Raw genomic sequence first — 18,307 nt, forward strand, 5'->3', positions numbered from 1 at the left:
GACTTCCCTGTGTGGAGTGATTTTTTTTAAAAAGACTTTGTACCAGTAAGGAGGAATAACAGATCTCAATGCTTTAAGTGTCTTATATAATTACTGAAATATGAGGAACATTGGTATTTATATAGGTATTAATTATTTCATTGAAACCTATATTGCAAGCTTCCAAAGAAATATAGTTCACACAAGCACATGGGTGTGCAAACACACACACTCACACCCTTCGTCCTGCACGGAGACATTCTTTCAGTTTGGAAAAAAATTCCATCCAGAATACTGCAGGGCTTTTGTTATAAGCGGGTTCTGACCACGCCTTACCAAAATCTGACAAAAATATTTCTTTTACTCTTTCTAGCACACATACGCGAAGAGGAAAAGATGTTATTGGTTTTGTTTTGTTTTTTTCCAGAGGTAGAGGTTTTATTGCGTAAAACACTGGATAAAACTGGACTGCTTCAAAGACATTTTATTCTAACAGCAGAAAGAAAACAGTCATTGCTGAAAAAACAACTTTTAATACTTTCTATACCAGAATAAAGTTCTGTCAACTGATGTATTATAATAATAAATAATGACCAAGAATAAACTTTAAATACAAAGTTCTCTACTTGTTACAAGCATAGCAACAAAATCCTCTACTCTATTGATCTCAGATTTCCTCCAAGATAGATTTTTTTTTTCTTTGTGTAGGAATGTAGGCAGTATTATGACCAGCATCACAGACTACAGAAGTTACAGGGAAAAAACTTGACATGTTTAGATATGAGAACCTGATGACATTCAGAAACTGACACTGCATCACTGCGGCTGTCACTTGTTCGTATTACAAGTTACAAATGTTCTGGAAAGAAGGCCTGTGTTGGGGGGGAAGTAAGGACGGTAGCACTGGACAAAATGGAATCAACACACACACCACAAAGAAGAGGGGGTGTTCCCAGTGTCACAAACAGAATTATTGCCTGTCGCATCTGACGATGCTCAGAAGACACAAAAGAATACTGAAAGGGCTCCCAAAGTGCTAGAAATGAAATGTGGCTCTCATTTTTTTTTCCTTTTTTTTCCTCTTTTTTTTGTTCTTTTTACTTTTTTTTTTCTTCTTTTTTGTATTTTTCTTTGCTAAGATACCAAAGGCGGGGCAAACACACAGAAAGCAAGCGACTGGCACAGTCACCAAACACAGTAGTGCAGTTAAAATCCTAAAGCTTACTACAGTCGGAAAGTTTTCAGTAACATTTCAGTCCTTTCTCTAGGATCATAGAAACAGTTGCATTAAGTTTATCAACTCGATTTAAGTAAGGCAGTGAGAACTAGTCTAGAAAAACAAGAAAGCAGCTTGCTCTATGCCAGATGGGTCCATGTTGTACAGCGACCGCATTTACACTGAAACCCCGGGTGGACGACACCCTTTCGACAGCATATGCAAACCGGATTCCTTATTAGCCTGAGACTCCGTCTGGTCTCAGGATAGCGAAGCATTTTATTTACATTGATTGCAGTTTAGTATTTTTGCAAACTGCTGTAGGCAGAGCTGAAGTTTTTAAGGCCCTGGGGTTTTATTCTGTGCTCCCAGCCTGCAAGGAAATATCGACCTTTTTTTTTTTTTCCTTAAGTCTGAATGATTTTGTTTTAGAAGAAGTTAATACTTCACTACTTCTCCACCGTCACAAGCAACAGCACCAATTTCGTGTCACTCAAAGGAAGTATGTTAAGAGGCTGAACTTCAACGCCATTCTAGCAGATTCAAGAATAAACCCTTAACTTGTCTTCTTAAATCGTTTTTTTAAAAAATGAGTTAAGTGTTTCATTATTGGCCCTCAAAAAAAACTCCCTCTGGGTGGTGTAGAACTTGACAAATTTGGAGTATCCAATCAGTAGAAAATCTAAAATCTACAAAAATATAGAACACATTTGTTTTACAAAAACAGACATTTTAACTTAAACAGTTTTCTTCATTAGTAACAGAGAACAGGATGTTTAGATACATATTTTAATACAAGCTATTTCATAAGAGCTTGCTGGAGAAGAAAATCTTGCTTCATGTCTGTGACACTTATAAAAACTAACACATGAAAAAAAATCTGATAATAAGGATCAGAGCAGCCTTCATTCAAGTAAAATTTTTAAAATCACGATAAAAACCGTCTTTTTAGTATTACATAAATATTCATTCCTTGCCAGCACCTTCTGTGGATAGGGTTGGCTAGTTTTTCCAAACATTTTATATAATGCACCCCTAAATTTTTTTAATTAGCAACCTTCTTTTAAATTCCTCCAAAAATTAAAAAAAGAAAAAAAAAACAGACAACCCAGGGAAAAGCATTTCCCTCAATACTGCAATTTGATCTAAAAAAAAGGAATTACTCATCAAACCTGCAATGGACATTTGTCTGCAGACACTTCCTGACCATTGATTCATTTGGCTGTGTATTTTTTAAAAATGCACATTTAAGATGGCAATCCTCTGCAAAGCCGATCAGCCCTGGCGCTGGCCGTGGGCCGTCTAAGGTTTCTCCCAGAGTGCAGTTACGACACCACGTGCATTGATTTTCTCTGCAGTGACCGCTCCAGCCTGACTGGCACCGCAGCTGCCTCCCAGCACATCCCATTAGGGCACAAGGCATATGACAGCAGCTGGTGTCAGATTATCGAGGTGTTTTCAACAATGAAAACACAGCCCCTCCATCTTCAAGGCAACACTAAACCATTTCGATGGCATCGTTTTTCAGTGAAGAGCATGATTTGGGGACAAAGACGACTTTAGAGTTGGAAGGGCCCCCAGCTTTCTTGAGCTCGGAGGACACCAAGCATTTCTGAAATCACTTTTCTCCCACCTGCATGGTTTGGAAGGACTTGTTGCCGGGTAACAGTTTAGCAGCCATTTTCAAGGGCTGGGGAAATTTTTTTTAATATATATATAGATATCTTTTTAAATTTTTTAAATGTTCTATACACTAGTGGGTGGGGGTTGTACATGATTTTTTTTTCCCCTTGGAATGCAGTTAGCAAACCCTTTTACCAGATGCATCATCTGAAACCTGTGGAAAATAATATTGCAATATCCAGGTTGGCTGGCTCAGTTGCGCTCCTCCTGGGCCCTGCTGCCCTCCTCTGTTAGCTCCGCTGAGCTCCCCGCCTTGACAGCTGTGGGGTCTTCGAAATTCCCAGAAGCCTCCGAGTCGACTCTGGAGCGTTTGAACCTGCGATCGGGATACTGGCTGTTGTCAAAAGGCATGCGATGGACGCAGAGGACGTGGGTCTTCAGATTCCCCTTCTGAGAGGCACTGTAGGGACAGTAGCGACACTGGAAAGGCCTGTGACCTGCGGGCAGAAAGAGTAGTGGATCAGCTCTGCTGCGTTCCCCTCCCCCGCCCCCCAGCGCTCAAAGCACCAGGATCACTATGACCAATATTATCGATAGCCTGAGTATTCTTGCCTTGCAAAAATCAAAAGACAGGGAATAAAAATGCAGCCAATATATCTATTTGGACAAATTATAAGTTACTTAGATAAATAATAAGTTACCAAGTAATAAAAACTTGGACAGGGGTTTCAAAGATCTTTCCATTCCGAGCCGGAGCTTTTAATTCAGACTTCCTAGTTGACAGACGAGAATGCTCCCAACACCTGGAACTTCTTTTATAAAAACTTTGACAGCAAACATTTTAGGTTTTGCTGGCCAGGATCAAAGCTATTATGGAGGTACTTACATAACAAGAGAGAAACCAAATTTTCTAACTTTTTGTTGATGAAATTCAAAACTTTATTTATGGACACTGAAATTTGAATTTTATATAATTTTCATATGTGATGAAATATTATTCTTGTTGAGGTTTTTTTTTTTTTTTTCCCCAACCATTTAAAAATGTAAAAACCATTCTTAGCTCACAGGCTGTACAAAAACAGACAGGAGACGGCTTTGAGGCCCGGACTGAACTTTCGTGGCCCTTAGCTCCACATAGAAGAGACATGAATCACTCCACCTGGGGCCATGACTCAGCTCTCCAAGCCAATTCACTTCCTTATCCTCCCATGAGCTCTGTATTGATAAGCAAACAAACATGACAAGGGAGTGAATTGGGGGTGGGGTGAGAGAGAGCTGTTACCCAAGCCTTGCTCTTGGGTGGAGGAGCAGTGCCAAGCTGGGGGAATTCGTGAACGTCGGGGTTTCGAGAGGTGGCAGCAGAAGGTATGAGACAGGAGCCGGGACATTCAGATGATCAAGGCCAGCCTAGTTTTAAAGAAGTTGGATTTTTGAGTAGTGACATTTGAAATCAAACTTTTCTAGAAATGCTCTCAATCAGAACAGAAGATGGGTTCTTATGAAAACCCGTCTCCTCCTTCCTTCATGGCTGATTTCCCTGTTCTGATGCACAGCAGATGTGCACACATTTCTGCCATCTTAAGGAACCGGTAAAGCCTCTGGTTTGGGAAGTCATAATGGAACAATTGCATTCTGCCCGCTGCTGGGAAGTTGCCGCCGTTCCTGGAAGCTCGTGAGGGCTGTCCCACCCAGCACCCAGAGAGGTCAAGGCCGAGGGCTGGGTTCCATTTGCTCAGAAAAATAAACAAGTAAATAAATGGGCCCAACCATTTATCCCAGAAAACATCTGAACAGCAGATTCAGCACTTTTCTAGAGTACTAATAGCAGAGGTCCTGTGTAGCTACTTAGCAGAACAGTCTTGTTCCTGAGAAACTGGAGGCCAACCAAATGCTCGGGGCTGAAACTCACTTCCTCACCAAGTTGCACACAGTGCTAGATTCTTGCTTCCTTATTGGCGGGCTTCAGGAGTGAGCTCTCTCCTTCTTTGCTCTTAGCCAACTGGGCTCTGGGACAAATCCATTCTACCTGTTGAATCTCTCTTTCCAATATCCCCCTCCTGAACCCGGTCCAGTGTGCACCAACTCTGGCTAGACTATAAACATGGCGGCCTACAGGAGTGCTTCCTGCTCCCAGTTTTTGCACTTCCTGTCCATCTTCCCCAGGGATACCACACTGAGCACCTAAAACAGAAGCTACACTATGATTTCCTTGCCCCAAATCTTTGATGGCCACCTTCCCCCTAAGGAATAATCAGGGCTTTCACAGCTCAGTCCCAACCACCTTGCCAATCTCCTGGGAGCATGCCCCCTTTGCCCACACCAAACCAAACCATTAGATGGTCCCTGCAAAAAGGTTTCGTTCTACAGAGTCTCCATGTCCTCACTGTGCTGCCATCTCCCTCAAATATCATTTCCATTCTCTGCAGGCCCGAACCCCATTCTTCTTTCAAGGCTCTGCCCATCTAAGGTGCCTGTTTTGTGGGTGACTGTGTGTGTGTGTATTGGTCACCATGATTGGCTGTGTGTTGTTTCTGAGACAGGAAACAGCCACCCTAATATCACTGGTGCCAAGCCCACGACCCGGCACAGGGCAAGCAGGTGTGAACTGTTTGTGAGATTGAATTATTATCTTACTGCTTCACTTTGCCTTTCTGGGGAAAAAATTATGCATTTTTTGGATAAAGTTTTCTCTTCTTTTGTTTCTACTGTTGCACCTAACACAAGGCTGAATTTGATCAACTCTTCCGCTTGCAAAAGCCAATTTTCAAATCCATGGACTTTGGAGTTCAGCATAAGTGAAACCTAAGAAAAAGCACACTGGCTTTTGGCCCTTCCACACAGCCTACCACAGTGAGAAGAGCAGAATCAACAGAAGGACCTTGATTGTCAAGAAAGAGAAGGATTTGCCAGCACCATTGCCCCTCTACCTTCCTGCTACCTAACGTCCACCCTTTCACACACTTAGGGCTTAGTCGCTTTTTGCACAGACGACAGGGAAGGCCCTGGGTTGGTACAGATAGAGAATCAAGACTCATATTTCTCATATGGACTTAGAATTTTAAGAAAACTGGATATGGCCCTGCTCTTCACCATGTCAGAGTTAGAGCACAGGCTGAAGGAAGAATCACGGTGCTCATCAGTGGCAATGAGATAGGAAAAGCCATGCCTGTTCTCCCCATCATAATCGTGCATCTAATTAAGTGCTAAGATGAACATCAGTGAGTTTCCAACAGATCCCAAGACTCAACCACGCAACTCATGAAGTCATCATCCCTGTGGACACTAAGATCTATCCAGAGTTCAGTGAGGGAGGATTCCAGGTTCTTTAAAAGGGCAGCTCAAGAGCAGAAGAAAGGAGGGCCCAAATCTGTAGCTGGACACATATGAAACAATCGAAGTTCATTCAAAAACCTGAGAAGAGCTGAGACTTCTCTCAGGAAGCCTAAGAAATGTTTTTAACGTTTTGTCCAAAGCTTCTCAGAGATGAATTGTATTTTCTGGGTTCCCATCAAGGGCAGCTCTGTGGCAGTTCACAGAAGGAGGAGTGTCTACTATCCGAATTACCATGGCTCAGCTAAAGCTGTAGCTAACTCATAGATGTAGCTCTTTTATGGCAATTAGCTAATGATGGAGAAAAATTATCGTGGTCGGACAGGTCTTTGGGGTTAAGAACTACAAATAAGTAAATAAATAAAATCAAAACTCTTGGTACCATGATCTAAAGAGGCTAGCGGAATCATGAAGCAAAATGACCAAACCACGGTATAGTTTAATGAATCTACCACCGATCACCAGGATTCACACTGGTTCCTCTATCCTACCACTGTTTTTGCCCATCTGTGAAAGCTGTTTATTATATTTTCTATTATTATTCCTGAATCATACATGTTCATATGAATCTATGCTACAAACTCTGGGAGCCACCCTCTGTGCAAATCATGTCACCATCAGAGCCATGCAACACGCATCTTGGTAAACCACCTGGAGAACCTCAAGTATCACCTTTGTTCACAATAAGAGCTTTTATGAACTGGCCAACTTGGTACATTTTTCCTGTTTGATTTTTCCAATCAAAATTTGGGAAGTCGGTTTTCCCAAATTGAGTTTAAAATATTCATCATGATTTTATCCTATGCTTATATCCATATCTCTGTTTCTCAGCAGGGTCAAAGATGTACAGTAATTCCAGCAGATTTGGATATGTCAGTGGTCAAACGATTAGTATTCAATTAGGTTTTATTTTAACTTAGGTGAGCTGCAGATTTATATGTAAATGTATAATGTTAGGCACATGCACATTTGTAGAAGGAAGTCTACGCAATATTGGATCTTAGTAAATCCTCATCTTGCACTATACCTTGTAGGCAGAAGCACTGTAGAAATGGTGGTACCTGAAAATCCTGAACGCTTACATCCCACAGTTTCCTACATCCATTTTTGTATGTTTATTCTCACATTTGAACTTCATGGCAGTTTTGTCAAGGATATCAGCCCCATTGCACAGATAAGTAACATAGAAGACATAGCGAACTTGGATGGGTTGACTTTGACTTTAAATTTCCAATGTTTGTAAAGTACTCAGATCCCCTTATTCCAAAATCCTTATGAAAGCCATGATTACAATGTGTTTTTATAGAAAACACACACACACACACACACACCCCTACACCCTTCTGAGTGGTTTGTTGAAAGGTCCCCATGAGACTGATGTGGAAGAAAGCTCTTTGAAGAAGTGAGAGGTCCATCCTGAGGGAAGGTGATTGTGAGAAGCTGGGATGGACCTAGAGGAAAGCATTGTGTTCTCCCAAAAATCAAACGTAAGTGAAAGGTTGATCTTTTGGCGATGGGAACATTTACTCCCAAACAGAAAGTTGTTGGTATGCAAAGCACTTTGGGAAACTTGATACATTTCCCAGTCCAGCTAAATCTGGATGAAAAGTTTCACATTTCTCTATACCATTAGTCCATGCGAAGACCCTGGTGTGGGCACAGACACAGTGATCTGTTAGCTTTTGGTCAGAGAGATAAGCAAAAGCTCCAGAACAAACCCTACAGCTGGAGCTCCACTGAGTGTTTCGCTGGGATTTTCCGATGTGGGCGACAGAAAAGGGACCCACCTGAAGGCAGAGGCAGCAAGAGGGGCCGTGGAACTCTGCTGGGAGCTTCCTTCCTTTCCTGCTGAGGAGCATGTGGGGCTCGGGGGAAATCCGATCTCCAGATGGAAGCAGGTCAACCCGTCCCCCAGGTGAAAACCCGCAGGGTGACAAACTGCAAACTTCTGTCCATCACATGTTAATGAGATCAAAGACCAGCCAAGTTGCCTGTGCCATCTTGGCAGACTGGAGATGGAGTTGGTCATTCACCTGGTCTATAGGTGTCCATGAAGACACTAACCCCCATTAATTTCTAAGAAGCAGAAAAGGGTTTAAGACAGAGTTGAGTCTAACAGCCTTTCTTGGTGATTGGACTTGAGAAAATGAGGACACCCACCCCTGTAGCTCGCCATCAGAGAAGAACATCGAGACACCATTGGCCTCTCTCAACTCCAGCCCCACCAAGAAGCACTGTGTGCCAGGGTGGCCTTTGGCCCCTGTGAAGATGGGGAGCTCTCTCAGCTTTGTGTCTTTGCTTTCAGGTATCCTCCTGCCCCACCATAGACAGTGTGAGTCTGACCAGGAACTTGAGTTCAAACATAGTTTCCCCCATTCATGAGACTGGGAGGCTACTAACACCCAGTTTGCCCTCTGTCTGACCTTGAGTAAGTGTTTGATCTCTCCAGACTTCAGTGTCTGCTTCAACAAGCGTTTGACATGTCACTGTTTTGTACTAGCCCACCTGTCCCACGTGGTCTTGGGTTAAAGCTTAAGATATTGTCTCTTCAGGGCACCTGCTTTTGAATGGGGGCCTTGGGAACTGGGAGACCTTCAGCATCTAAAGGAACAGGGTGTTAACAGGAGCATTTCACTTGGATGAAGTTTAGCAAACGTGGGCTGGGCTGTCGTCAGAGCCCTGTAGGAAGGAACTCCCATCTGGAGGGTCCTGTTCTGGTGCAGGGCTGGCTTGAAAGAACTGTTTGAGGCAAGGAGGTGCAGGATGTGGTAGAGGTGGCTGGGAGCTCCAAGATTTCAGCCAGAAGGAGTGTGAGCCACTGCTCACTCTTTATACTCTTTCAAACTGCCACAGGGCCTTTGCCCAGCCCTGTCTTATTCCCTCGATCTGAATGCTCCCACCCCTACTTCATCTAATTACTGTAATCTCATCCTTCAGCGCAGCTGCCTCAGCCTCATGGAGGCCTGCCCTGATGACCCCAGACTCACTGTGAGGAGTGTCATAGCAGACTCTTCCCTGCCACATCCAACGAGGGTAGCTGAACAAATAAACCATTGGGTCTGCCCTGCCCACTAGACAGACTATCAGCTCCAGGGGACGTGGGGTTTTGTGTTCTGGATTTTTTTGATCAGTGGTGTTCTCACCACCTAGCACAGAGTTTGGTACGTCACAGACATCCATCAAGTATTTTTCAAGCAAAGAGATGGATGGATGGGTGAAAGAAAGAGGGAGGCAGCCAAAAGAAGGGAAAAGGAGAGGACTGATCCCCAGACAGAGGGTCATGCCTATCCCCAGGTGCAGGGACAAGAAGGCTACGGTCAGTGCAGGGTCCTGGAAGCAGGTCAATGTGACAGAGATGGAGCTTGGGAGGAAGCTAGGAAGAGACCGGGCCCACAGGAGCCCCTGGGGAGGCTGGACCTCATTCCCTAGGAGAAGGGGAGTGGGAAGACCCTTCCAGCTCTGCAGCAAGGCAGCCGCCCAGAATAGCCCTGATCCCCATCTGCAGGCAGGGCCCTGGGCTGCAGATGTGAACCCCCACCCCCCACTTCCCTCCCCTCTCTCTACCTCTCACTTTGAGGCCATCAACATCTCCCATCACTGCCAGGCGAAAAGTAAGTACATCATACGTTAATTTGTATTGTCACTGCGCCGTAGAGCCGTGGTAAAGAGCACATTCATTTTTAATCCACTATGAATAATATATAAATATGTATACAGTGTGGAGGGTCAAGAGGAGTAAGGAGAAAGCAAGTCGTACATTGTTTATAACAAAAGTGGGGAAACGAGATATTTTTCTTACTTGCTGCGATGGAAATATCTGCTCTTTCCCTGTACCTCAGGGGGAGAGCAGAATGCCTGCCCTTGGGGGACCATCCATTAATGACAGCTCCACACTTGTGGGCAGCTGGGTTCAGGGAAGGGAGAGGGCTGCGCCAACAGGGCTTCCAGACTTTCCACCCAGGCGGTTTCTGCTCAGGTGTGGGATGATGGAGAAGAGACGGGGAGAGGGGGAGGTGACCCACCTCTGGTGTTTAGTCCTGGGGTGGTGAGCGAACAGTCCAGCACCCATTCATCAGAGCACATTTACAGGAATTGCACCAATTGTTCTCATGACGGCCAGTAGGGATATACAGTAAAGAGACATCCCCCCATTTTGCAGATGCGAAAACTGAGCCCAGGAAGATTAAATAATTGTCCAAAGTCAGGTGGACACGGCTAGCCAGTTCCTGGTCAGGAATTCAACCTTAGCGTTTTCTCAAAGCAGACGCTCATTTCTCCACCCCTTCTTGTCACTCCCAGCAAACCACCTATGGGGAGATGCTCTGCAAAGGGGTATCTTTGATCAGGCCAAGGATGCTCCAGGAAGGCATCCAGGAACTTCCTGGAGGGGCATGTACCATAATGTGTGATACTGCACATGTGTTGTGTGTCACACCCCCTATGGACACAGGCACCACTGTGGCCTCCGGATGTCCATCAAAGCTGGCATTGAGCACGTGGCTAGCACCAAACCACAGGGCTTGTTAGCTCTCTGTCAAACTTCCCATGGCACAGCTCCCAGATCCCAGCCCATTTCCATGAGCACACACTGAGCACCTGCTGCATCATTGCCCCAAGCAGACTGCTGTTGGAATGAGTCAGGACTTTCAGCACCAAGATTGTGGGAAGGGCATCTATTCTGCAGGCCTGACACAGGTCTAGGTTTAGGAGTAGGGTTAGAGCTACGATGAGGGCTAGGTTGAGGGCTAAGTTGAGGGCTAGGGTTAGGGTTAGGGCCAAGGTTAGGGCTAGGGTTAGGGCTAGGGTTAGGGCTAGGCTTAGGGCTAGGGTTAGGGCCAGGGTTAGGGCTAAGGTTAGGGCTAGGGTTAGGGCTAGGGTTAGGGCTAGGGTTAGGGCTAGGGTTAGGGTTAGCATGTAGGTTAGGGTTAGAGCTACAGTGAGGGCTTGGAATACATGCTGAACAGTGGCCCACAAGTCCTAAGGCTGCCTTCAGGGGTTACAACCCATTGGAGACCCAAGTGGGAGGAGGAAGGGGCCAACTCTTCATGAAGGAGGGACATCCAACTGCTTCGAGCCAGCAAGGCTCCAGTTTCCCATCAAGATATGGCTGAAAGGGATAGGGTTGGCCCTGAAAGGACTGCCAGGAGAGAAAGGACATTCCTGAGGGAAACATGTGTCTGTTGGCCAGAGCCAAGGCCCAGTGATGATGACAGAAGCACAGCTCTGCACGTTGGAACGAGGGCACCCTGGAATGGAGAGGAACGATCTCATCCATGATCTGTGATCCACACAAGGAAGAGGGTCCAGAGGAGGGTTGCATGTATAAGCAGTGGAGAGTGGGGCCCCTGGCCCAGGTAGACACAGTGACGTGGGCAGTCCCCCTGTGTCCTCACACACAAGCCACCTCTCAGACGAGGGCCAGCCTTTCAGATCAGTCACACTGGGGCCTTGTTCATTGAAATAAACGGGAAAAGACAACAGTGGGTAAATGAAGAGGAAAATTGCTGCCATGGCTTCTGTCAGCCCTGGCCACCACCCACATAGATCCTGGGTGGGCGCAGACCCCTAAGGGGTCTGCACGAGACCCCTTAGGGAAAGCACGAGAGAATCCAGGCTGGCAGAGCAAGCATCTTGGTGACCAGCGGCGCTGGGGGGAACTCCCACAGCCACAGCAGCCAGCGCTGCCCACCTGCAGACACTCCCGTTTATCCTCTCTGGATCACAGGATCATGGAGCATTCCTAAGCTACTCCAGGAGGGTCTTCCACAGCCACGTTTTACGGTGCTGTTTTCTAGATGGTTCTGGGCAATGCAGTGGAGAGAAGCAGCCTTCAGAAGCAGCTCGCACACACAGGGCTATGAGACTTGGGAAGAGTCACCTCTTAGAGGGGCCAAGAGGGCTCCTTCATAACAGTGCCCCTCCTATTGCACCCCAACCAGAGCCCTTTGGAGACCTTGAAACTAAGGACATTTGCAAACAGCATGCTGGTAGGTAAGAAAATGGCTCCACCTATAGGGCCAGTTGGATATGGTGGAACCTCAGCCCCCCAGAGGTGGACCCCATCCTGCTGACCTGGGAGAAATCCATGCAGGGATGGGGGAGGAGGGGCGTACCAGCGGGCTGGCCATCTGGTCAGGCCTCCAGGACAGTGGCCTGGTCTCCACTTGGCCCTCCCCTGCTGCTGCCTCTGAGTGTCTGCTGCGTCAACCCCAAAACTGCAAACTGAGACTATCCCTACCCAGGACCCCGGCCACTCTTCCAGGTTAAACAGGCAGCAGGGGCAATGAGATCGGTAAAAATACACACAAACACACATTGAGCTGATAGAAAGAGCCATTTTCTCAGTTGCACACATTACATACATATATATATTTTTTTAATTTCCCTAATTCCAAGTAGGCAAGAATGGTTCTAATCAGGTACGTAATTTGTGTTTTCAGTTTTCAAAAAAATATTCATCCGTCTAATCAAAGATGCTAAAACACTTTGGAATTTCCTCAGTATAAATAATTTTAGGTTTTAAATTTCCTGTGATTTGAATTTTGATTTAAAACACTACCAAAAAAATATTTCACTCTTTTGAAAGCGAATTTTGATCCATGTGGTAATAGATTGGTGACAGGAGTGTGAATTCATGTTTAGCTTAATATATATATATCTATATATAAAATGTAGGTTTGCGTATATGCAGAGGTTAGTATACACACATATATTTCCTTTTTCTATCAGCTGAGAGAGCCCAGGACCCATGACATCCTATAAGCAACAAGCACACTGAATGCCCAGAATTTGGTTTCTAACACCGTTCTCACAAAAGGGAACTACGGCTCCTTGGGAAAACGGCTGCTTCTAGGACTGGAGCTGGAAATACACAAGATGATCCTGGAGCGCTTTGTGCCAGAACGTAAAGAATTGGCTCAGAACCCGTGCACTGATGGAGGTCTTGGAAATTAGCACGTGTTCCCGGTGGTGAGAGCTGGAGCGACTTCAGCAGCAAAGTAAATGACATAGTACTGGGTTATAACACAGCGTATAAAGTAAGCCTCCACAAGTCATACCGACATAACTACATGATGGAATCCATCCGTACGTGGAGAAGTACAAATGCCCCAGGCGTCCCAAACGGTTAACTACAGAGCACCTTCCGCTCAAGTCCAGGCTGCAACACCCACTCCTTTGTGCCAGCTGCACGGTGCCTTCCTTCACAGGAGTTCAGCGTGGAAAGGCAGGAAGAGGAACTGTGCGGTGCAGACACCTGCCAATCACGACTTCAACCAGGTGGCCAAGGTCAGGGGGAGAGCACGTATCCTGATGAGATGGGATGAGAAGGCACTTCATCTCTGTGGTCTTCCTCCCCCAAACCCTCAATCCAAGGCTAACCACGAGAAATCCCCACTGAGGGACATTCTACACAGTAGTCCTCAAAACTGTCAAAGTCATCCAAGGAAAGATGGAGGAACTATCACAGCCAGGAGGAGCCTTGGGAGACCTGACAACTAAATGTAATGTGGTACCCTGGATGGGATCCTGGAATCGAGAAAGGGCATTAGGTAAAATCTAAGCAAATCTGAGTGAAATAGGGACTTTACTTAATTGTGTATCAATATTGGTTCATTAATTGTAACAAAGGTACCCTGTCAAGGTAAGATGTTACTAACAGGGGAAAATGGGTGTGAGGTGTATGGAAATTCTCTGTCCTATCACTGCAACATTTTTATAATTCTAAGTCTATATTACAATTTAAATGTTATTTTAATAATTTCTTGAAAAGTGAATCTGGTCGCCTTTCAGTGGTCAGTGACAGCACAACACCCCAGATCAGGAGGTGGCACAGCTAAGAGTGTGGCCCTAATGGAGCCAAGCAGGTGACAGTGAAACTTCTCCTGGAGGAGGGGGCGGGGCACCCAGATGCCCTGCTGGGCTTGGATGACAACTACCAGGGTACAGCGTCTGTGTAACTCAGGCACAATGTGAAGAGCGTGGACTCTTAAGCCAGACACCTGGATTCAAATGTCACCTGTCTTCATCCATTATGTGCTCTTGGGTGACTATGTAACCTTTCCAGGTCTCAGGTTTTCCATCTGTAAAATGGGCTGATAACAGTTCTCTCTTAGGCTTGTGGGGACTAGATGAGAAAAGCCCTGTACGATGCTGAGTACAATGTGTGGCACACTGGAAGAGTTAAATCAACGTTTGCCAGATATGGTTCTGCCCATTAAAATACCCCTATTAAGTGCCTACTGTGTAGGAGTCTTGGATTAGAACTGTCTTTCCAATGACAATGTTAGGGTCTCCACTTGCCATCTAAGGACACCGAGACCCTGAGATGCTCCGTGTACATCCAGACCCACGAAGCCAGAGAAAGGTCAGAAACCCAGCTTTGCACCGCCAGCTCCCTTGGAGCCTGAAGCTAGGGCTCAATCCACTGTGTCTGACCCCTCTCTACAGCTTGAGGTTCAAGTTCAGTTAGAATCAAAGCTGAGAGGATCAGGCTGGATTCCAGGAGGTGTCTGCAGACAAGAGTGCCTGGTGGGGGTGTTGGTGGTGTCTCCCAGATCCTCCCAGCTCAGCCCTCTCCCCCGCTCTCCCTGCAGCCCGGGACCTCAGAAGCATCAGCCTCAACGAGGCCCTTCACGTCCTCCCCCCGACCTCACTGTGGTCCCTTCCTCAGTGACTTCATTCTCAAGCTCTGACCCACATCATGCAGACTTTGCCTTAAATCCTGTTTATTTGTTTGTCCCAGGCTGCCCACATGCTCGGCGAGCCACCAGCCTGCCTGGGTGGCCGGGACAGCCAGGCTGCAACACAGCCCCAGCCGGCACTCACAACTATTGATCTGCGATCTTAAATTATTCCCCAGATTTTATGAAAGCATTTGTGTTTATCATTAAATAACCTTCAAAGGGTCGATGAACTTACTTTCCCTTTTTGGAGATTTCTAGATGTGTAATATAATAATACTCTAACAATACCCAGTGTTTGTCTCCGAGTGAGGACACTTCATCCTGAAAGAAATGCTGGGAGAGGCCAAAGAGTGAGGACACTGCCCTCAGTGCAAGTCGGGAGCCGGGAACAGAGGGGCTGGCGGCTCACCCAATGTCACACAGCAAACCTTGCCCTCTTAATACTCTTTTCTCTCTCCCAGCATTTCAGGGGAAGCAGCTTGCTTGGAACACCACACTACAGAGGTGACTTTAGATGGGACCAAGCTGACCACTTTCTAGATTAACAGCCTTAGGGGAAAAAAAAAAAACAGAAACCTAGTGAATCAAAATTGGATAGTATTACAAAACTAAAGCTATCTATTTTGGAGTTTTTAACAAATATGAGGTGAAATTGTTAAGGTGTACTCAAGAGATGACAAAAATGGGAGGGGTTCTAAAATTAGCCAGGGCAACACCTTCTAGTCACACCTTTAATAGCCATATCTTCCCTCCTTAGGAACATTTGGCGAAATACAGTTATGTGAAGTTCCTATGGCAATGAGGTAAGCTACAGGAGTCTAGCAGAAGCAGCAACAGCCAGCCCTTCCCTCCATGTGAACGCATCTCTGGGCACCACCGGGCCCACTGGGTCGACGGCCACCCCAGAACAACAGCGAGGCCTCTCAGAACAGGAGAAAGACACCAGGAGGACAAAAAGGCTGCGGACATGCTGCACACACCAAGCCAGTCCCCGAATCCCATCCGCACCGGTGCCCAGCCCTGCTCCCCAGCCTTCCATGGCTCCCTATTACTGACTACAGCATCTTGCCTCCTTCATTTGGATTTCCAGCTTGTGACCCCTTCTTACTGATATATAGTGCCGTCACTCCTGGGAATTTAGCCGCTCCAGCCCCCAACTCTCCTCCCAGTCAGACCCCACTAAAGCCTTAACTCCTCCATGAAGCTGCCCTCAGGACCCAGCACTTCCCAAAGACCCACACAAGCGGGCATCTCATTGTGTCCTGTCGGGCACTGCCCATGAAGGGCTTCCTGTGATACAGGCTTGAGGGGTTTCTCCCCCCAGCTTAGGAGGCCATGCACATGGTAGGGGCTGGATACCAGAGGGCTAGGAGTTGCCCCCCCAGGCAGCTTCTTTGGAAGGGCTCGGGCCCCTGCTCTGGGTAGGTGACCCCCTTGCCCAGATCCTTCATGGGGACCTAGGGACACCCTGGGGTGGGCAGCTCTAACCCTAAAAAGGCTGCTCCCAGTTTCTGGTCTTATGAGGACGTATCTTGACTTCATTCCCCTCCACCCTGCTTAGCCCCCTTCCCCAGAGCAAGGCCACCTCCCAACAGGGGGCCCTGCAGAACCCTCCCCTGCACACCACCAGACCTGGGCTGGCTTCGTAGCCAGAATGCACCCCCTGCCCTGCCGTTCTCCTCACCAGGAAAGCCCAGGGGACCCCAATCCCAGCTGCCACCCTCCTCCTCCCATTCTCTGTGTCCACAGAGGACACATAAGACTTGACCATTTCCCAGGGCCACTGGGTGGCTTTGCCTTGTCTTCAGTCTCCCAGTTACAGCTCCATGAACAGGCTTTCTCACCCCCACCCCTCACCCCAGCATCCTCAACCATGCCACCTCCTATGTGGTGCAGGGACAGCCCCGCCCAATCTGACCGGGGAACCCCAGAGCGCAGGTGGCCGCAGGGCCAGCCCCACAGAGTCCATCACTTCCCTGGACATCCATGCTTTCACCCTCCTCAGAGGTTACAAGCTGGAGACACACGCACAGTTATTATTTTGTCCCCATCGCTATTTGTAAAAAAGATTTAGGGTAGTGCCAAAACAAAGAGACTTCATATAAAGATACAGATTTCCAGTTTATCTTGAAAAGTTGGAAGTTCTGGCAAGATCTTCCAAAGGCAGCCACAGCGGGGCTGGGTCCCAATGGCCCTCTGGCCCACTTCCCTCCTGGCATCACCCACCTGGCACCGGCGGGCCAGGCATTCCCAACCTCTGCCTTGTACCATCGCGTCTGACAACTGCTCTTCACCTTCTTCGGGGGTGGGGCGGGGTCACCGGGTGAAGTCTTCCCTGTGGTTTTTCATGCAGCAGATAAATTGCATTCCTGTACACACCCAGTGAAATAAACAAGTGGGTGGTCTCTGCTGGTTCAATCGTTTCCTGTTTTCCATTGTGTCGCTTAAAATGAACACATCAGCCCTTAATTGTAGGTTCTGTTTTATTGTACAATTTAAGTATGGGAGGGGGGCCAACACTGTAACTTGGCATGTGCCAAGGGTGCGGTGCCACAGTAGAAAAGACACGGGGGGTGGGGGAAAACCCACAAAATCACCCAACACAAAAAGCTGCAGGAAAACAGACAGCCAATCCACTAAAAGCCTGTACCCAAGGTTATGTGTGGATAATTCACGACCCACGCACGTCTTTCGTAAACACAGCACAAGTCTTGGGGGGGCACTCATATGGTCCGGGGGGCAGGCAGGCTCATATGGGTTGCAGAACATCTCACCAAAATCAGTGTAGCGGGAACGGTCATATTCCATCAAATTCCAGGGCTGTTGTATTGTATTAATGTGAGTTTATGTGTGAGAGAGAATCGCACATCCCTCTTTTCATAAAGGGATCAGACACTTGCAATCCATACCACAGTATATATCCATATAGATGGGCACACTGGAAATATTTTAAATAGCTACATTTTATCATGCCCAATTCGACAAATTGGTACGGTGAACAACAGAAAAAAAACTCACAAAGTAAAAAGGAGAGATGGAAGCATAAACTTTTCAACTGTTCTGCACTTGCTGGCTGCCACTAATGTCATATGCCAAAAATAAAATAAAATAAATAAAGCACAGGAGAGAGGTGGCTTTTCCTATGAAGTCGCAAAGGAAACGCTTCTCTTTTCTTCTCTTTTTTTCCCCCTTATAAAAGGCTCTCTCTAAAATCAAAGGTGTCAGACTTTGCTTTCTCTGGCTGGCATGATCCAGAGTACGGCTAAGGAATGACAGATGTCGGCACCCAGCTGCAATGAAGCATGCTAAAGTTTCCGTCTAATCCACTTATTTCTCTGCAGTCACGTAAACCAAAACAAATGGGCAGGGCTTTACATTAGGAAAAAAAAAAAAACCCACAGCAGCAGGACTTTGTTGCATAATGCAGTCGACACGCCATCTTGGTATCACTTCCCCTCCGCAGGGGAAGGCACCT

At 46.7% G+C, this 18,307-nt stretch overlaps 1 protein-coding gene across 1 annotated transcript in view; it reads right to left on the minus strand.

Moving 5' to 3' along the window:
* Positions 1 to 448: 448 nt before the first annotated feature.
* ZNF536 (zinc finger protein 536) overlaps positions 449 to 18,307 on the minus strand; it is a 411,089-nt gene continuing 393,230 nt past the window's right edge. The window contains exon 5 of the mRNA XM_072967281.1: positions 449 to 3,315. Coding sequence (XP_072823382.1) covers positions 3,071 to 3,315 — 245 coding nt within the window. The 3' untranslated portion in view covers positions 449 to 3,070. The remainder of the gene's footprint in view (positions 3,316 to 18,307) is intronic.

The sequence above is a fragment of the Vicugna pacos genome, chromosome 9 (genome assembly GCF_048564905.1).
Source record: "Vicugna pacos chromosome 9, VicPac4, whole genome shotgun sequence".
NCBI lineage: Eukaryota > Metazoa > Chordata > Mammalia > Artiodactyla > Camelidae > Vicugna > Vicugna pacos.